Genomic DNA, 21,746 nt, shown 5'->3' with positions numbered 1-21,746 from the left:
AACCGGTGACGCGCAGTAGTGACGTTCACCTTGCTCCTGAAATGACCTTCCAGCGTCGCGATGGCACGGTCGAAGTCATCCGGGCTAGGAGACGCCAACGTCCCTTCCGTGGGGCTCGAAGCCGCAAGGCCCGGGTCGTCCGTTGCCGTCAGAGTCTGGAAGATGCGCTGTCCTTCCAAGCCCAAGCAGTTGAGCAGAATCGCCTTCCGCCGAAGAGCAGGTAGGTCGGAGGCGCCCGAAGCAACCATGTAATTCTTGAAGGCTTGTATCCATTGCTCCCAAGGGATGACCGGGTGTCCAGGTGACGGCAGGAACGGGGGCGGTGGTTGTAGTCCAGAAACACTCATCGTAGAGGACGACAGGCGTACGTACAACACTCACGAAGATGAAGGTCAGACCGGTAGCACATGGGCTCGTAAATCTTCGTCGCCAAAATATGTTGTGTCGTCCATATCAATTAAGGCACATCAAAGGAAACATTCGTTCCTCATTCTTTATTTCCTCTTCGTCGTCTTCGCTGAGGCGGCCGCCGAGCACGTGCCATCTCCTGGCGCCGTAGTCGGCAGTGACGCCTTATACGACACGAGTGTTTGGACTTTGTGCTTTGCAAATTCGCGTTTTAAGCTTAAATTGCTACCAAAACAATTCCACACCTTATATGTTCAAACTGTGGCCTTTTTAGGTGTTACTACTTAAAAAAATACAGAAACGCCATTCATGCCGCTTCCTTCAGTTTCCGCGTCGTCTTTCGTTTTATTGACACCTTAAACGCTAGTAGCTGCTGTAACCCGAAGTCATAGCCATAGTTTCGCGAGGGCTGGGCGGGCCATCGTCCACTTCGGACTGCGCCCTGCAGTACAGGAATGCCAGGTTGGCACAGATTAGAAGACACGCTACCATGAACGCGCCAAACAGCAACCACGCACGAAAAGTGCCATCGTCGTCATCCACACCAAACTTGTTCACCGCTTTCTTCTCGGCGCCAGGCGGAACGGTTACATTCAGATCAGCTTCGGAACCGTTGACCGGTGTAGTCAGCGGCTCTGGTGTTGAGACCTCCTCCGCAGTGGCGGCACGTTCATTAGCCACGACTTCTTTACGCCTAGTGGTAGAGACAGTGGAGGGTGTTGCCTTTTCCTTGTTTTTAGTCGTCGGGGTAGTGGTTTCCTGCGGTTTGGTAGTTTCTTTAGCGGTTGTCGCTTTTTTTGTTTCTACCGGTGTTTCTCCGTAGGAGCTTTCAGGAGCTGCAGAGGGAGTGGCGTTAGCGCTCGAAGATACTAGGATTGACAACAGCTCCTCCCAAGGTGACATGGCCTCTGGCGGCGACACGTCGGTGCTTTCTGAATAATTTTTCGCGTCCAAAATGTCTTCCAGTACAAACAGAGCGGCGCCTGCCAGGGCTATTCCTGCTGGAACGGTGAAATTGGCAGGGACGTTGACGTTCGCCAAGTTGGAGACTTCGGAGCGGGAACCGTCGGCGTTGGTGGTGACTAGAGCGAAGTAGACATTGTAGCCGGACACCGAAGGAGCTTGCCCGGCTGATTCTTCACTGCTGCTAGCGAAAATGACAGTAGACGGGATGGAAACGGTTGCCAGCTGGTGAGAAAACGCCGGTAGTGGCTTCATCGAACCGGAGACGAGGTCTTGCTCTGAGATTGTGGTGGCCTTGTGGAAGAAGTCGAGCATTGTTTGGATGCTCCGAGATGACCGGACATCGATGGACGAGACTGGGAGCAATCGGTACAATGAAATTGAAAGAATGAGCTCTGCGTTTTGCGTTTTTTTTTCTCTACGGTTTTAACCAAGTTCAGCCTCGCGGTTTAATAATTAGTGCAGGCTGCATGACACGTAAGGTTAATAAGTTGTGTCATAAACGCAGGCGAATTGGCATCACTAGGTACTTATAAGTTGTGAATAATGAACGTCGTGAACGAAGTAATATGTATTATGGACAGGGAAAAATGCATGGGCTGCTTGACAAGCAGGTATATAAATCAGGCACCAGCCCTCACAAAATTAACTGGTATTTGAAGTAAACCCTGTGCAAACAAGATCACAAGAAGCATATACACTCACAATAAATGTCCGCACCATACGAAGTACACAAAACTACATATACCGTCTACCAGTACCTTGAGGTCTTTAGAAACTAGTCTCTACAACGGTTTCATGAAATCAGCTAAGCCGTTATGCTATGACCGGAGTAAATAATTCGCACCATAATTTACGCGGAATGTGTTGTCAAGGAAGCTACGGGCAAAGAAAGGTTACCCTTCTTCCAAGCTGTGCTTTTTTTCCCTCGACTTCTTGGCTGACCGATTGAGACTAAGCACCGACTTTCGCTATCCTCCGCAGGCGTGCCGTAAGTACCTAACGCCACGCTCCTTATTTTCCTGTTTGATTTCCGTGTCACCAGGAGCTGCCACAAACACGGCCGCTCGCATTTTGTCACCCAGAAGAAACGCTAAGAAGGCATTCATATCTGGCGCACGAGCGACGTCCCAAAAATCACCGTCCAATCACTCAGAACGGATGGTCAGCCAGGAAAGCTCAAGCGTGTGGCCCCAATGTTTTTCACGAGCTGGAATCCATCGAATTGTCTTCTGCTGTAGCTTTTAATTTCCCCATCACCACATTTAAGAGATGCGTGCCTCAAACTTTGTGTTTGGTGCCGCCACCTCAAAATGATATTAACACCTAAGGGACTTTATGGGTAGCAATTCATACTGCGGTGGGTATCATCACTACCAATCCCGTAGCCTCATTTTCTTTTGCGGGGGGGGGGGGGCACACTTGCTGAAGCCTTGCCTATTTTAGAAAAACATTCGTTTCCATTATTTATTTTCGGTAAAACACCCTATCTCATCAAAAGTGCGGGGGGGGGGAGGTAGAGCTTAGCCCCCCCCCCTTTCTACGGGCCTGATCCCTAGCTACATATCGTGGCAAAACCTGAAGAGAAATTAGTGCAAGCGCGGAGACCCTTCGAGATGGTGTATGCTAAAGTTGCTGCGCACCGACAGACCGCCACATTTTCCCACCTCCTAGCCATATACAGCTTCAGTGTAAAACGCGAGAGGTTGAAACCTCCGAGTGGCGCAGCGTTGCGATCTGTATCGATCCACATGCTTAAAACCTAATAAATTACGTACTATTAACGATACGAAGAAGCAATACCGGCCCAATAAATTTGTAACAAATAGTCAATACCGTTTGAGGGTCTCTCTAAGAATGTTTAATTTGATGTCACTCAATACAGGTGTCGACGCTAACCTGTTCCTTCGAAGGCGTGCGCTCCGGGCATTGTCCAGGAGAGACGAGCAGTGGGCCGGCCCTCGTGTGATTCGAAAGATGCCTTCAGATCACGAACTCTGCCTGGCGGCACTTGGCTCACGTTGATGTTGTGGTTTATGAACACCGGATGTCCCGCTGATGTTTCAGAGAAGACGCCCGTCGAACGGCCTCGCACGCCAGTTTGAAAGCTGCCCGTGGATGCACGATCGCCTGGAGCATGCAAGCGCTAGAATTATATTCCCCACCTTTATCAAGTTCTCAGTACAGCTACACTGCTAAAGAATAGCTAGAGTGAAACACTAATTCAGTTTGGACCGATAAAGGATTCACGAACATCTCTGTTGTCCTAATCTCGCCTTCGTAGGTTCATTACGAGATGAGTAGAGAAAACGAAGGTTAACGTGTCATTTCCAAGTTTCCTGCCGAAACCTCCACACTTGCACGTCAGCCTCAAATCATCGGCTTCAGTGTCATTTCTGCAGTAGTTTGGCCACATTTGCTCAAAAAGACTTCCCGAAACTCGTTATGTTAACTCTCTGGCTCCTTTAAACAGCATGCAATCGATTTTTGGCGAGAAAGAATAGTGCGGACCTAGAAGACGCCGTGGAAGTTTATGTCGGCAAGGCCATTTGGAAGCCACATGGCGGCGTTTACAAATCTATTTTTGCTTTGCGCATCTTCTGTTTTACCAAGCGTCTTCTCGCAACAAGAGCGATGCATTTGGTATTGTTAAACGGCAACTTACTCATACTAAAATGGTATCTTTTTATTTGTATCCCTTTAAAGAGACGCTAATTGTATAGAAGTCTAGCTGCATTAGTAAATTACGCTTCTGCGGCACCAAACAATGGTCAGCGGTTTCGATTACTATCCTTGCTCCTGACCATCGTGCTGCTGACTATTAAGCTGGCTATCGACCTTAACGAATGCTTGCCATCACTGGCAACAAGACTAACACGTCAGGCGAAACCACATTCTATGGCACCGTACGACGGTATAATCGATGCGTTGAAGAACTCTCCTGCCTAGAATGACAACAGAATGGAAGAGTTTAAAACGTGCACCAAACACTAGCATTAAGTAACTTTGGCTAATATATATGAATACTTCGTTTTGCCATCGCTGCCGCAGTGCTTTATACTTTCTATGCCTCGGGGTTTTTTTTCTGTGTATCCTGCTTGGTGAACCCGTGTAGGGCCTGCAGTTCATTTTTCTTTTCTCATTGGCATTGCCTGCTATATTATTATGGTGCAGGCTGAGGTTTTATTTTATTTTATTTTTTTTAAATTTTTTTTCTTCATACCTCACAATAAAGAAAGTATGTAATAAATACTCAAATAATATAAAATCAAATGCTGCTCTTGCACATCGGCGGGAGTCTTGGCATGCCAGAAAATGCGCAGGAATGATGCCTTGAATATTCTCGCTCACAGTGAAGTGATTTTTACGATGTGTATTGGCGCCGAATTGTTTTATAGCTAATGATGGACTACGCCGTTATGTAAGGCAGCCAAGGTATGGAGAAAGCAAGGTATGAGAGCCTTTGTTATGCTCAATCGGACCAAAATGCAGAAGTACGGCTTCAAAATGTGTGATTTCAAACTGACGCAACCACCATGTGCTTTGGCACTAAACTATAAAAATAATATCAGTTTCTCATGTAACAACAAAATTCTTAATGCGAACATTGTTTTTTGAAAGCTAATTCGTGTATCTAATCTATTTGGTGTTCTTGTCAAAAATGGTATGGTAACTGTCTTACAACACCCTGATATATCAAATGTAACATTTATTTGAACGGTAATTAAAACTGCTTCCGCACAAGCCTTTGGCTAGTTCGTTCGTGCTGGGAGGCATAGTCTTATTCTCAAACATTCCTGCTTATTATTTATTATTGTAATTTCATTACTACCAAGTCTGCTGTGAACCTTATTCCATCTACAGCTTCTATTGCACATTGTGTCTCCATCTGACGGCTTCCATCGGTATTTCCTGTGTACAGTGCGTTCCTATCCTGCGTAATCATGCAATAGCACCTTTCGTAGGAAACATGCAACACTTTTCGCAAAGAGGAACGAAGACACTCGGTATGCGATTGCCGTGTTGATTGTGAACCCATTGCTAAGACGGGTAGAAAAGCACGCAAGGACTTTATTTGGCAACATATCTGGATGTACAGGCCTTTGTGCTAAGGTTCTCACCAAGTTTATTAGTCAGAATCTACGGTGACCCTTGAAAAAAAAAATGTTCTCTATTAATGTGATGGTCACAACAAACAACGATCACGAAAGCAAACACTCGGTAAAAAAACAGTCTACGGCACATTGCTGGACTAGAACAAGAAAAATAGCAACATCATGGCATAGCGCGAAGTAGCTAAATTACGTAACTCTGCTACATATAATTCACGATTATGTCATTTTACAATACTGAAGACATAAACGATACTTATTCAAAAGAAGCGAGATTTTTCTAGCGTTTCCGAACCTGCTACAGCGGGCGATTCATTCGGAACATTATTCGCGGCCCAGTCGAGAAACTCGGTCTGCGACTTGTTGCTGACTTTGATGACGATTGTGTAGCGGCCCCGGCCGCGGAACTTCGTGAACTGGCCCGTGTAAATGCCATCATTAACGTAGATGTCTTCGCCTGTCGGAATAGACAAGATAAAAAGAAAGTAATTAAACACACTTTGGCAACAGGTCGGACATCGTTTTCAAGAAATATGTAGTGGCTACTACATATCTTGCCTTTTGCTTGTACGTTCCCGTGAATGTAAAGTACAATGGGTTCATATTACGCTATAGTACTTTGTATTCGCTTGATCGGGCTGCTTAAACTATATATATTCTCCTTTTTTCTGCCAAAAGGCAGAAAAAAATCGCCATGGCTGCGGTCGGCGCTGACTAACACACCTGGATTTTTAAAAAAAATTCACATATATACCCTATAAAGTGGACGGGGTGATGATCGTCGCCGTAGCTCAGTGGTAGAGCATCGGACGCGTTATTCGAAGGTCGCAGGTTCGGTCCCTGCCGCCGGCAAGTTATCTTTTCGTCCACTTTACTTTCTTCACATTTATATCCCAATTATCACAAGTAACATCTTCTCGTATACTTTCCTTCGCATTATGGTCTGTGGGTTCTCATTATTACTGTGTCGAACAAATAAAAGCGAGCCCTTCAAAGCCATCTTCCTTCCTTTATATATATATATATATATATATATATATATATATCTATATATATATATATATATATATATATATATATATATATATATATATATATATATATATATATATATATATATATATATATATATATATATATATATGTGTGTGTGTGTGTGTGTGTGTGTGTGTGTGTGTGTGTGTGAAAAGTCAGCGCTTGCTCTCTTTGCTAATATCTGGGGCTTAACGTGCACTGACATCGCACAGTACACGGGCCTCTACATTGTTGCCTCCAAGGAAATGCGACCGCCGCTGCTGGGATCGAGCCCGCGGCCTTCGGGTCAATAGCCGAGCACCATGACCACCGATCCACCGCGGCGGACTACTTATTCTCTTTACAAAGTGCAGTGCAGAAAACATTGTGGCAACTGAGAGTACCAGAAAGAGTTTTATAACTAACTTGTTTAACAAAATCAATTCCATCATATTTGTTACTGATGTCCCTCTCGTTCGTCAGCGTACGAGTGAAAATTTCAGAATAAAACGTGCAGTCTGGGGATAAAGGCAAGTAACGCGAACCAAAACATGTCGTGAACAACCGGGCACCCACCGAGTCCCGAATCGTGGAGTAAGAACTCTTCTCCAGTGCTGCTGTTCTGGAAGAACGCGATGCCTTTGACGTTGGCGTGAACAACCGGACACAGTCCTTTGGTCAGGGACGCAAAGACCACGGCGGTCCGGTAGGTGTCGACGTACTCCGGCACGCGAACCTGCAGTCTGAACGGGTCATCAAGACAGAGACCACTTCGCGCCCCCAAGAGGCCCGAGCTCCGGCCATCGCCGATGCCGTAGTGGTTAGCCTGCAAAAAAAAAGACCTTCACGTCTGGAGCAGCCATAAGTTTCAAATGCGTTTCATCACGCGAAAAGCGCAAGAACAAAGCTAAAAGTAGTAGAAGTGCAGTTTGAATCAGGCTTGTTTATCGGTCGAGCGCGTGGCGCTGAACGCTTGCGCTGCCCGCAGCTGCTACCACGCGTAAGCTACAAGCTTCCGTTCACGCTTGAATCAGAGCACATGGGCATAGCATGTGGTACGACTATGTTTAATATCATTAGGGCGTCAGCCTGTGCGTATTTTTTTTTGTGAAAAACTGCGGCTGAAGCAGCCGTGTGGTCGCTCTAAACAAGTGTGTTTCAGGCCGTACGAGAAGCAGATAAAACATGCGGTTCTTGGTTAGAAGCAGCAGAAGATTAGAAGCATGGCTAGAAGCAGCAGAAGGTTGAAAGGACGTCGCATGCATGAAGTTTGCCTTGGAGATCTGTTAAGCTTCCCTTGCCCGTCAGGTTTGCTGCGTGGCATGTTCTGTCTACGTCGATATCGCATATTTAAGCACGTTTTACAAAACAACAAAACGAGGTACCCGGATGAAAACCATTTCACTGACAAAACTGAAAATGTTCGTTGTCAGTGACATAAATTTTATGAGCTTTCTGCATGTAGTCTGAGTCAAGAGCAAGAAGAGGTCAACTAGCTGATGTCACAAACGAACAACGGCAAAGAATGAAGCGACGTTACAGAAACGTAGTTGAACCAGGCCCCGGAAAGTCTCAAGTTCCAGCGATCGCCGCAGAGGGCGAAAAAATCGACCGCGGCGAGTTCCAGCTTCAAACACCGGGAGTGGATCTACTAACCTCTGCGTTAGGATAACATGGCGACGTTGTGGTGGCCGCCATTCGCGCTATTTGACTTTTTATGTAGGGGCGCCCTCGTCGGGCCCAAACTTCAAATTAAAATATTCTTGAAATAAGGAAGTTTAGTTGTTTGCTTACTGTTACACTTCAATAAACAAATTGCTGTTCATACGAAGTGGCCTTGCCTTGCCAGGTACCACGTCATCAATCTTTTGTAATAGTTTTTGCTCCAACAAACTTGTAGTTGTCAGCAGCCTATCGGCATCATTATCTTCATTTCAAAATATACCGCGGCGCAACGACAGGTAACGGTTCGCGGTGCATTGGGATGGGTCTCGCGCTGTTTCGTTTCGCTGTAAATGTTTCGAGCCACTGCCGGCCGACACACTCGCTTTTGTTCTGTTCGTTTTGACTCGTTAAAATTCCTTCGCGAAGTGCATTCAGCTGACTTCAGGGGAACGAAGGGACCGTTGAAGCTTTCACCGGATGACACTCGTTTCAAGCCCGAGAATACAGGGACCAGTGAGTAAAAACCCATTGCTTCAGTTTTTTTTAACCAATGGTTTTGTGTGGGTGTCACACGGAGGCGACGCACTGCAATATTCAATTTTTCAACGTCATACTCTGCCGTTGAGAAAACATGCGTTCCTTGCGGCGTGGCTTCACGTGGGAGCGGGTTGCTGAGTTTTATCGTTCGGTTAACATTAACCAGGCCACTGCAATAAATAAAGGGAGGCAATTGCATCACCAACGCCTCGCATGTATCTTCGTAACTAGCCCGTATATCAGTGCAAAAAACATATGAGTTATAGTTTGCCGGATCGCATTTGAAAAAAAAAGAAGCCAGGTTTAGAGGTCTCATTTCTCCTGCTGTTAATTTAGGTTACCTTTACTACACATTTAGTGTAACAAACGCTTCACATAATTATGAGCGTACTTTCACTTTAGTGTGATAAAAAACCATCACTATAATCAGAAATATTTTTTTTTCTGCTGTAGCCTCCTGGCCTGACAAGGAAACAACTGTGTGCAATGAGCAAGGCACCCGTTACATGACACGCCTTGTAAAGAAGCTAGCCCGAGTGATACAACATGCATTATGAGGTACGTTTACATATATGTATAACAAACCGCTGTTTTTGTTCACTATGTTCATATGTTTATTTTGCAAAATTTAATATTTCATTGATTATGCTTATCAATATCTGGTGATGTCATTACTTGTTTTTCCAGGATTGCCAGGCAACGACAGGGTGACTACCCCCGAGTGTCCACTCTGCAAGTGCGGCGAAACATGTGAACGTCTGCTGCTACAACAGGCCATCTTGAACCTCACGCTTGCAATGCTGTATTTGTGAATGGTTTACCAGGCATCTCATGGAGCTGTGCCTACAATCGTCTACAAGTATTAGCTGTCTACTGTGTCATGCAATCTACACCGCAATAGCGTTGAAATTGAGCACTAGCTCCGTGCATTAGTTACGTTACCTGGCACTGCTGAGATCAACGACGCAGGTTTTATACCCAGCCACGGTGGTTACATTTCATCGGGGGCGAAATACAAAGACACTCGTGTGCTTAGATCTGCGTCTGAAGTTCAGGGAAAGACGGAAGCTTGAAGAGACGACAAATTTGTGAACAAGAGGTGTCACTGGAGCAAATGTTTCGACAAGCAGTCTTGTCTTCTTCAAGGCTACAACTGCGTTTGTTAAACGCCAGTCAGTTAGAATCAATCTAGAGTTGCCCACTACTGTATGACTCATAATCATATCATGGTTTGCATGTGAATCATCAGAAATTATAAATTTAAAGGTAAATATATAGAAGTCTGTCTGGCTGGGCAAGATGATAAGAATAGAAAGACTCTCCAGCCACATTTAATCATTAGTCTTCTTAATTTAAAAAAACTAAGAGACCAAACGAGTCTCGAAACGTAGGGTCAGTTTTTTTTTAATTATAAATCACATTAAAAAACAAACATCACGGCAGTGAGGGAAATTAACAGTCTTTCCAACATCTAATAATATCTGGGGTTTAACGTCCCAAAACGACGATATGATTATGAGGGACGCCGTAGTGGAGGGCTCAGGAAATTTCGACCACTTGGGATCTAAGTACACGGGCCTCAAACATTTTCGCCTCCATCGAAAATGCAGCCACCGCGCAACATAAATGGAACATTTAGTTGTGCATTATGAGACAGTTTGCAAACTATGCTCAAAACTGTTTTGCCTTAATTAACTGTGTTTAGATCGTAGAAGTTTACAAAAAGATACGACAAAGCTTTAGACTGAGGCTGTGCTCAATTACATTAGCCTTTGCACATATGTTCAATGGGCTCCTTCAAATTATTTACAGCTAATAAACAAATTATAAGTGTGACGAGCACTTCTTCCAGCACAGCTTCACCAAGCACGTTTACGTTGTCGTGATGAGTAAGATTGTGTTCAGTGAGTGTGGTAGTGTTTTCTTTTTTACATATCAGAGAAACGTCCCAAATTTGTTTGAACACACCTACTTCTGCTGTTTAATTAAATTAACATGTCACAGTTGTAGCACCTACCACTATGAAGTGAAAGTCTGTGAACTACTGTCACCAAAAAAACCTAGGAAATCGAAGAGGTAATTTAATACATACATGAACTTGGACTTATCCACAGCCACACTACAAGATTTTACTTATTGTCACGGGGTCGTGACGTCGACGAAAGCAGCAGTCGGTGTGTCCAAGATGAAACTTTTTATTCGGCCGAACTTGTGGCCGGGAAACGAAAAGTCAAACTACAGCAATACACACTGCACACTGATAGCGGCGAACAGGCGTCGGCCGTCGATAAACTGATCTGTGGCAAGGCGCGTCGGCATTTATACGTGCGGAATCGAACATTCGAGCATTATCACTGGTGGCTGCGTTAGTTCGACAATAAACTGAGCTGTTTGCAGTCGCACGCTCCAGCCTAACAGAAGATCCTAAAATAATCTGGAATGTTCCCAGACATTCTGGCACGGTTTGCGCAACGCAGTAACTAGACGTGCAATTGGCCAATAACATAAAACATAGAAAGAAAGGTGTGCATGTGGCAGTATTTCAAGCCGGAGCTTCTAAAAGTACCAGGGAGAATACATACTTGAGCTCCCAAGCCCAAATATATTGAAAAAGTAAATAACACAATAACAAGTATGCAACATATATATATGACCTTTATTTATCCAGCATTGGCACAGGTTCACATCATGCCCCACAGCTTGATTTCGTGAGTCTGCTTGCAATAGAGTGCTCAAGTTCTATCGACATGTCTGTGATACAGAGATTGTGCTTACGGCTGAGCAGTTGTTTAGTTTTCTGTGCGAACACCAACAAAGATGTACACTGAATGCCTAAAGCTCATTTTCTTAGAATTGTGCTTCTAGAATCTGTAAGCACTCGCCTTATATCTCTGTTTCTTTAGCGTTCATCTATGCTGCATACTCAGCAGTCCGATTACTACTAGCGCCAAGAAATTCTAGCTGTAGAAACTGTGTAACTGAACTATATCGAGGAACAAAACGAGCCTGAAATATTTTCTTCCACCTATTACCTGAATACGTAATACCTATGGTATGGCTTCACGGCCGAGAATTTAGCCGAGAAATTCGTGCCTGCCCTGTAGACACAACGCGATATTCTTTATTTGTAACGCATTCAAGGTGACATCGCAGAGCGAGAAGGATGCAGAACTGTACGCATCCGCGATTGTTTGCGTAAAAGATTAATCAAAACTACATTGCTCTCACTGCGCCAACTATCTGTCGGCGTAGCGCACGTTTCGTTTCCGACACCACACCATGCACTCAAAGATCAACACAACCTGGCAAGCGCCGCATAACTAACGGAAGGATAAGAGCCCTGTCCTAAAGCTATGCTGTTAAAACTCGGACGCTGCTATACAACGAGAGCAACGTTCTTTCAGCGATCTCGGTGTTCAGTTATATGCACATATTTGTCAGCTATCAGACTGATTACACACGTACGGGTTGAAAGCTTTCGACGTGTATGAGTGACTTGTTTTGATTGGACCTGACTGTATACATTGCTTGTACCAGCTTGGGGACTCACAATAAACGATGCAAACCTTACTTGATTGACGTTGTTTTTGCCAGTCGAGGCCAGTTTGGTCACCTGGCGATAAATATTACACACGCGAGCAGCGATTTAGCAACGACAAAGAACAAAATACCACAGGGAACAAAAAGCGCAGTAGCGCGACCAGGGCAAACCAACCGCAAAAACGCGTTTTTCTAATGATGATAATAGTACTTGCAGCGCCATCTCGCCTCGCTCTATTGCAGTTCAGTACGCCGCCGCTACCCTTATTTCCGTACTACAGTCAAAGGTACAGTTTCCGTTCTCCAAAGTGGTAGGTATTCTCTGGTTGAACTAACAAGCATTGCTTATTGCCTACGCAGAGCGACAGCACACGCGTAAAATTACGTAATACATGTAAAAATCACACCTTTAAGCTTACTTATTAAATGTGACCCGATTATTTTATACGAAGTCTTGTTGCAATTATATTCAATGTACCGAACAACATTTGTAAGGCAACTTCTGCAAGGCACTTGATAACTCACCGTAATTTGATGAAGGTGTCCAATAACAGCCGATACGCTTTACCTGCTACCTGAACAGCAGTTATAGTTCTGAGTCGCGATATTCACGGCACATTGAATTGTATGCTTTTATCGATGCGCACGTCGTGTTACCTGTGCTTTCATCAACCTTCGACATCAATACTAGTAATGCTCTTTTGTTAACTGCTCTTCTCTCCTATGTCAGCCGCGGTGGTAGAGTGACTACGGTGCTCGGCTGCTGACACGAAGGTCGCGCTTGTGATCCCGGCCACGGTAGTCGCATTTATATGCAGGCGAAACGCTAGAGGCCCGTACACAGTGTGATGTCAGTGCACGTCAAAGAAAACCAGATGGTCAAAATTTCCGGAGCCCTCCACTACGGCGTGCCTCATAATCATATCGTCGCTTTGGCACGTAAAACACCCAATAATATGCGTGTTTTTTTCCTGAAATGTGTGACGCAGTGCAACAGAACCGAGCCATATGAGCGTAACGTGATTAGCGTTCTCACCGTGCTTTTGATGCGCAACAAGTCGACAGCCGAGGAAAGCTCATCCGTGGTATCAAAGAAGGCATTCAGTACGCCCATCCAGCAGCGCCCTTCCACCACCTCGGCATTGATATCGCAGACGGCGTACGTTCGGCCTCCGGTCTCCAGGGCCAGTTTCTCGAGGTTTCGCGAAGCGGTGGCACTCACAGCGACGGTGGTAATGATCACTCTCTCCCTCTGGAAATCTCCCACCACAGCAAGAAATTCGCCTGTGTCCTCCTCAGCTGAAGACGACGAACTGCCCGTGGCCTTGCCGTCACTGAACAGGATAACCACGTTGCCTTCGGGGCTCTGTTCTGGTGTCGAGCTTAGCACCTGCAAGAGGAAATGGTTTAGAATACAGATGAAACGCGATCTAACTAAACCCGATCTAACGAAAACATTTTCATTTGGCGGCAGGTGCCCATAGTGCTCAGTGTTACCAGCCAGAATGAACGAAACTAACTTGGCCATCAAAGCTGATTTGGTAAAGCTCCTCATGAAGTAACCGAGTTAAAAATCAGTTTCGCCGCAAGGGTGAAACAATGAAGGCGATGGAAACAAATTGTATGTTATACGAAGTAAGGCTGCCAGCAAATTCTTTTAGATCCGATCTCGCGTAACTTTACAATTTATGTGTGGCTTTAACTGACTTAATGTCGTAAAGGGCAATGTACAGCGGGGCTGCGGGGAAGACCGGGCGATGAAATGCGAAGTGATACAAGGCAAGGCGAACATGGGGCATGGTTTGGCACTCAAGGAGCCTCCTCTCTCTTTGACCACCTGCATGTCTCCAGCCTCCAACTGGCATCCCTCCTCCACTCGCCTCCGCTATACTGTGTTATAGCCTCCCTCCACCTTTACCTCCTCCTAACCCTCACATAACTCAACTTCACTCACTTCCCTTTCTCACCGCTTATTATATTATAGTATTCATGGGTACGATAGGCTTTGCCTCTTCCCTCCTTTAAATCCTCCTTACCCTGGCATAGCTAGTCCTTAGCCCAGCTACGCTTTCGACCTCTTGCTATACTGTACTGTATATGGCTATGCTGTGCTTTTACCATCTCCCCTCCTCCTCACCCTAACATCACTCCCCTCGCCTTCACCTCATTTTCCCAGCCCCTTGCTATACCATAATATACATGACTATGCTATATTTCCCACTTTGCCCTCCTCCTCAGCTTCCTTGGATAGGCTGCGGACGATACTTCAGTGTGACGTGTGGTTGGGCTAGTTGGTTCATAGACTAAGCAGATAAATTTAAAAGTCCCGACGACAACACTTAAAAACATAGAAACACGCGCACACACAAAGCGCACCTATGAACCAACAAGCCCAACAGCACGTCACACTTCTGCGCTTCGTTTGTGCGCGTGTTTCTATGTTCTTACGTGTTGCCTTCTTCGCACAGTTTAAACTTCTCTCCTGAATGATACTTGGCGAATTTGTGCCACGGCCTTACTAAGGCCACTCCAGAGAGAGAAGCGTTTTCGTGCAGTCTGTTGTCTCAACGCGAAGCGGTTAGAGCACGGCACGTAGAAGGGTATACGAGCCGTTTGGCGATGGGTGCCGAGATAGCACAAGCGCCCGGGCGCGTGATCACGCCCTTATGATTAGAGTTCACATCAGCTGCTCGAGCGACACAGCCCCTTCCCTCCCTCGTCGTCCATGCCCGTTCGCCCGAGGAAAGACAGGCGGGGCGTTTCCTCTCTGCTTGAGGAGCGATAATAGGCAGGCCTCGCACGCGGGATGATGTTTTCCCATGCACCCTCCGTGCGACGGAAATGGGCAGCTCGTATCATGTGATTTAGCAGCGTTCGTCGGCACTGCTCGTGCGCTTTTACCCGCGGGTAAAAAATGAGATGCGTGGGGCAATGTTGTAGATACAAACTTTATACGGAACATCACGGCGACGGCGTTGCCGACGGTAAAAACACGTCAAGAGTGTTTATATAATTGCTATCGCCATAAAAAGTAGTGATCTCGTATATAATTCGTACGCAGACGGGGTTTTCCCGTAGTGCGGCTCTAATGTTATCGCGCTAAGACATTTCGGCGCACTAGCCGTGGCATTTACTTAATTTTGACAGGGCTGAACCCTGCACCCATGTACGGAACAATGGAGTCGGCATTCGGCAATGCTCGTTTGTTATGCGACAGATGGCACGGATCGTGTTCTCGCATCTTTGTTAATAATAACAATAATAATAATAATAATAATAATAATAATAATAATAATAATAATAATAATAATAATAATAATAATAATAATAATAATAATATAATAATTTTGACTGGTGGGGCGTCACGTCTCAAAACCACGGTCTTATTATGAGGGACGCCCTAGTGGAGGACTCCGAAAATTTTGACCATCTCGTGTTGTTTAATGTGCACCAAAATCTAAGTGCCCATGGCCTCCAGCACTTCGCCTCCAATGTGTCGCTCGTATACCCTTCTACGTGCTGTGCACGCGAAGAGACTGCGCAAATACCGCTTCTCTCCATGAAACGCCCGCATTCCCTTACACCAGCGTTTTGTAGAGTTACGCGAGACCGGCTCCAAAAGAGGTAGCTACTGGCCTTACTTCATATAGCACTGCAACTCGTTGCTATCGCATTCATTGCTTCGCCCTTGCGATGAAACTGATTTTATTTTTATTAACGAGAGCATCCAGTCAGCTGTAAATAAAAAACAAAAAAAACATTCAAGAATGAAAATATTTTTGAATTGAACCCGTATGTGCTCAGTATGTATATTTCACGTAAGTAAAATAGACCGACAGCCATCCTTTCTGAGGATCACCTGCAATCATAATTAATGAAATAGCAGCTAACATTGCCACATAAATCCATACTCTGAAGAGTTATGATAGCTCTAAAGGAGACCGTGCAGTGAGCCCGAGTCTTGCGCCCCAGCAACAAGTGCTTACTTGGTGGTGACATTACTCTACCCTTTACAATATGTCGATTCCATCGCAAGCACTGGGTGACTAACAGAAGTGGAAAAAGAAGCATCCGCAAGCACGAGGAGAGAAGCAGGGGCGTTAGACTTTCAGGAGGGCCTTCATGGCCTCAGTAAATGCAAATAAAAGCCTTTTAGATGCGAAGCAGCTTTTGCTCGGGGATGTGTCCGTCCTTCTCTCACGCGTCCGCTCCCCACTGCGCATGCGCCATTTCTCCTCCCACCTCCAAGTAGAGAAATTGATTAAGGAGTTGAACGAGGTGCGGAAGCGGCTGCTTGCATCGGAAGAGAAGCTACGGCACGCATCCCCTTTGTTGCCAGAGATACAGCAGAACCTGGATGAGGAGAAACACCAGGTTGAATTGGCGCAAGGAAAGCAGCAGCCAGAACATATGGAGGCACGTCTGAATCAGCAGACGATAGGAAGTGAGGCGCTATTGGCTAGCTTGGACAGCCATCTGCAAAAGTTGACCCAGGCAGTGGGAACCTACGAGCAATTGTGCATGGAAGGCAACGCGGTCATCCAGAAGCTGTGAGGGCATCTCTTGCAGCTCGCCAAAGAAGACACATCCATTGCGTATACTGTGGACATCGGTGCCAAGGTGGAATGTCAATTCCATCGCAAGCTCTGATGGACCACCAGAAGAAGAAGAAGCGTCAGTAAGCACGAGGACAGGAACAGGGACGTTGGGCTGCCAGCAGGGTCTTCATGGCCTCAGCCGGTGCAAATAAAAGCCTTTTTCAACTAACTCGACGGAATCTAGTTACTCCACGGCTGCTCTACGTCATATCCCAAACACCATATATCTGTAAAACTTCCATTTTGAGCAGTCTCTGGGTTTAATTTCCCTGCCTCAATATTCCGAGCTGCTGCCAATGGCTAAAGTTATGTCTTATCTCCATTGTATATATGGAGGAAAGTTTCAAAGTATTTGAATACGGGTATTGCTTTATGTTTTAGTGCTCTGCGCATTTCGTAGTCGGAAGCCCAGTGAATGGACAAGCGTTGCATTTCAGCGCGTTAGCTCCTCTTTAATAGATTGACCTGAAATGAGGCAGACTAGAAGTAAACGCAATTAGGTAGTTTTTTCATTCATTACCTGCAGTGCCATTCGTAGCCCACAGAGCGTGCACGTAGGTCCCTCCATGGGAGCCAGAAGCACTAGACGGGCGATGTTAGTCTGGGAATCCTTGATCAACGTCATAGGACCACTGTGGAAGCTGCTGCCTTCGGAAAAATAGACTAGTGAAACTAAAGTTCCTTCGGCAAGCTTGTCGACGAGAACTGAGGCGACGGTTTCTTTGAGTTTGGTCACCGTCACATCCCCCTGAAAACAGAAACACGGTTTTCTGTACTTGCTGAATTTAAGATGACCAATATGTAACTCGAAACTAAAGGGGACTGGCGGGTTCGCACAGCAGAAAACGTGCTACAGCTTGAGCTTCTCAGAGTCGTGAGTATTAAAACATCATTATCATCTCAAAACATTGGATCTTGGTGCCAGAACTTGCTTCACTTCCCCGGGATAGTTTTCTTTATTGAAATATCCAAGTTTGCTACGAAGAAAGCGTCTGTGAGAATGCAAGTATAAAACCTCATGGATATGAAAACCAGCAAGTTTCAAAACAATCGTGCTAACTTGTCTTGTATTCTTAAGCGCCAGCGAAAATCGCGCATTAAATGCAATTATTAAGGCGAACGCCTTAGTTGCCTCATAAAACGCGTTAATTGATAGGCGTCCTGCGTGGGCGTACCCCGTCAGCGGTGTCATCATAAGAGATGCGAAAAATCCTCACGTAATGATGTCGCCATGACGTCACAAATTGCAAAATTTTTGACGTCATCGTGACGTCACACGGTGACGTCATCACATGACATCTTTGCTTGGTGAAAAGGTGGGCCGATCACGGAGGCAGTGCAAAACCGGCCGATGTGCCTCCGGTCCTGGAGGCAGAACAAAACCACGTTAAATGCAGAAAGCTTTCAGCGGGTGGCGGGGCAGGAGCAACACATTGACTGAGAAGAAAAAGATAATGGCTTTCGCCTTCGAGTCGTCTTAGGGGAATGCATAAGGGACCCTGTGAGGTTTTTACATAGGTTGCTTGACTTGCGAAGTTCACAGGTCTTAGCATAGTAGCGCGTTGTTCGTTAGGGTAAAAGTTGTCCGAAGAGAACACGAACGCAGAGCGAAGCGCAAGACCAAGATAATTAAAGGTCAACAAATAAATTTGAGAAAGCGTAATCTGGTTCAAGCTTGTAAAATTCTTCCTTGTCAACGTAGAATGGCACGTACTGAAAAAAAAAGCGGGTTTATACGAAGCAAAGCTTTCGAGAAAATGTGATTGGGACTATTCACTGACACAGCCAGTCTTAAAGCTGTATGGAAGAATTCCTGTGCGCCACGTGCTCGCTGTAACTTATGATGACACCGAATAGTGAGCTACAACGGGAACGCCTGGACCTACATTCACTGAATGGACACTGAAACGGTCTTAGCGATATTTTACAATGGTATTGAGCAGATGGCGCAGGTTCTTCTGATCATTAGGATATCCCTGTGTAAAATGTGCAATTTATATAAGGCTTGAAACCGGCTTTTCGCTACTGATCACAGCATGCCCCACATCGAGTTTTTAACAGCCCCCTTTTGGGGACGTGGCATTGTTTGGGACGTGACTGATGCAATTTATATCTGATTGGCTTTTTGGCATTTCTATCGGATACGAAAATGTGAGCGGCCGGGTTAGTGATGGTGCCTGGTAACGCAGAGATGAGCAACACGAAATTAAATTCCCGCAGATCTTACGCATTGTGGAATTCGTTTTCATGCGAAGCAGTCAGTGATTGGTTGCTTACGCCGCACTTTGAGCAACATCTTCCAAGGGGAATCGACGGCCTTGTATGATTCGATTAGTTGCGCGCATATCGTGTGCTTACCAGACGTGTTGGTTACAATGGCGTGTATACGGTACCTCATTTTTCGACCTAATGCCGGCATTCGCGTTACAGCGCAGACGTCACTTTTATCGAAATGAAGTGTACACAGTGTTCGTTGCCGGATTCCTGCGGCGACGAACAGCCCTAGGGGATATCTTGTTGAGTCGTAGGAGCACATATGGAAATATATCATCTTTTCATGAAGCGGATAGCCCACACTGCAACCACAACTGACGTTAGCTGAACGGGCCACAACCACAAGTGATATTAGGCTACCGTTGATGTAATACATTTATTCACGACCTGTACCACGTGGGTGCTGGCTAAGTGCCGTTGCAGCTCGTTTCACCACGTCTGTCTACAGTAATAAAAACGCCAATAATACAAACGGAATCTCTTACTCGTGTTTAACATAAGCGAGCTGTCGTATACATTCATCAATGTTCATTTTCAGTGTCCTGGCGTGACAGACTGTCAATCGCTCGTGGCGCACACCCGCTTACCAGTGGCCGTGGTATGCTGGTTTGCGCCACACGTAACTACGGCAAAGGCTTTCACGATGTAAGCGACAGGCATATCACGTTTTAACGCGATAGCGTTAGAGAGCTCGTTTCGCTGAAATTTTAGTGTCGGTGTCGGTGTCGGTTTCGGCATCGGCGGTTGTGAGCGAAAAATCAGCATCGTCCGTGACCAAAAAATCGAGAAACATGCAAATAAAAAAAATCTTGGGTTCGAGTGCGAATTGAACCCGGCCTTCTACATGGCAAACAGGTGTTCTACCATTTGCCCACGCCATCGCTAGAAAGTGCTTCCGTAAAAAATACTATCCGAAGGTCATTTAGTGGGAGGAGTCTCCTTAACGCATGTAATATTGTGTGGCAGAAGCGCAGAATCGCGCAGGCATCAAAACATGTGAATTGTGCTACGAGTGGATGTTTTAAAGTGTTTTGAAATTGTCTTAAAGAATGGGTGTTTTGAAGACCTAAATGTCGCCAACTTGAACGTCGCGTTTTGAAGGTCCAGTCATGACAAAGCGCTCAGACATATTTAAACGTCGTCACCAAAAGCATCAATAAAGTAAGCATTCTAGGATAGTTTGAAACGGTCAATGTTGCCCGCCCTAACATTCGTTTCCTTGCGAAATGGTCGAGGCATGCACCGAGAACCGATGCCAGGCTACCAAGCGAGATGTCGATGCGCACGGGGCCCCGATTACGCTATCGCGTTCTACTCTTGAAGGAGGAGCTCAAGCATCCTCAATGTTTTTTTATGTCATGACCTGTGAGTCATGTTGGTCATATACTCATACCCTATTATGCCACTTTTGGTATGCACCAAGTTTAGGTGGCGGCCACGAGAGCACCCAGACGTACGCAGATAGATAGATAGATAGATAGATAGATAGATAGATAGATAGATAGATAGATAGATAGATAGATAGATAGATAGATAGATAGATAGATAGATAGATAGATAGATAGATAGATAGATAGATAGATAGATAGATAGATAGATAGATAGATAGATAGAATAGATAGATAGATAGATAGATAGATAGATAGATAGATAGATAGATAGATAGATAGATAGATAGATAGAACGGTAAAAGTGCCTTTGGTTTGCAAAGAAATGCTTCGCATTTAATACGGAACGGGGCTCTCGCTACCTGCGATGCCTCCGAGGAGGTCCGCTGAAGGCTGACTTTGCCTCGATTGTGTGGCGAAGCAGATAAGAAGAAAACGCGTGGTGTAAATTTTAATCCTCTGTAGTTCCCGTGCCCGTGACACAAGGTGCTTAGTTTAAATTTTGCTGCTAATGGGTTAATCTAGATATAGACTACGTGCTCACAAACTTCCAAAATACGTTTTAAAGACATCGTAAGAGCTCTTAAACTAGAGTTATTTGCGAGAGCAAATCCCAGTAAAATATAAACCTGGCCACAATATTTGCTAGAGTTGCTCGCCCCATGGAACGGGTCGCTCACAAACGAAAAGCTTTGCGAACTTGAATTCTGTCGTGAAAGGAAAGTGTACAGAGAAGGCAGCTCACAATACCTCGTCCGTATCAGAAACATCAAAAACCATAACAAAGTGTCTTCCTATGGATACATTTTGTTGTATTTCTCGAAACGTTGTCGTGATTGGTTCATTATCATCCCTCGAGTGAAGTCTGTAAAGAAATAAAAGCAGGAGTTTAGATAAAAATCAATTCCCAAATGTCTTTGTACAACCGTGCATTTCTTTTGCACGCATGGTTTCAGGTTCCTAGTACGATATTCATTCTCAAGAAAACAAAGATAGTTCCGTCAGGGAGAAGAATTTCCTCAGTATGTGCGTGTGTCAGATGTTATAGGAAACAGTTTTCGTATTTGTGCTACCTATTAGGCCGACTGAAACACAAGCAAATGAACTTTTTAGCACACAAGCATCATTAAGCATCGCTAGAGAGAAACCAATTTTCTCGGAATTGTTGGGCACATGAGTTCGATTGAACGATGACAGGCAGATGCATTCTTAAAATGCCACTGACATACCACGAAAAGGAATTCTGG

General features: G+C 45.3%; 1 protein-coding gene across 1 annotated transcript in view; it reads right to left on the bottom strand.

The window, feature by feature from the left end:
- Positions 1-771: 771 nt before the first annotated feature.
- The window catches only part of LOC119381659 (uncharacterized), a 24,908-nt gene continuing 3,933 nt past the window's right edge, over positions 772-21,746 (bottom strand). Inside the window, exons 2-7 of the mRNA XM_049412858.1 lie at positions 17,358-17,585; positions 13,276-13,629; positions 7,074-7,323; positions 5,779-5,940; positions 3,271-3,501; positions 772-1,727 (exon numbers count right to left, since the gene is read on the bottom strand). Of these exons, the coding sequence (XP_049268815.1) occupies positions 772-1,727; positions 3,271-3,501; positions 5,779-5,940; positions 7,074-7,323; positions 13,276-13,629; positions 17,358-17,585 (2,181 nt within the window). The remainder of the gene's footprint in view (positions 1,728-3,270; positions 3,502-5,778; positions 5,941-7,073; positions 7,324-13,275; positions 13,630-17,357; positions 17,586-21,746) is intronic.

This window comes from Rhipicephalus sanguineus, chromosome 2 (assembly GCF_013339695.2).
Source record: "Rhipicephalus sanguineus isolate Rsan-2018 chromosome 2, BIME_Rsan_1.4, whole genome shotgun sequence".
NCBI lineage: Eukaryota > Metazoa > Arthropoda > Arachnida > Ixodida > Ixodidae > Rhipicephalus > Rhipicephalus sanguineus.
This window is presented reverse-complemented; position numbering and strand designations above follow the sequence as displayed.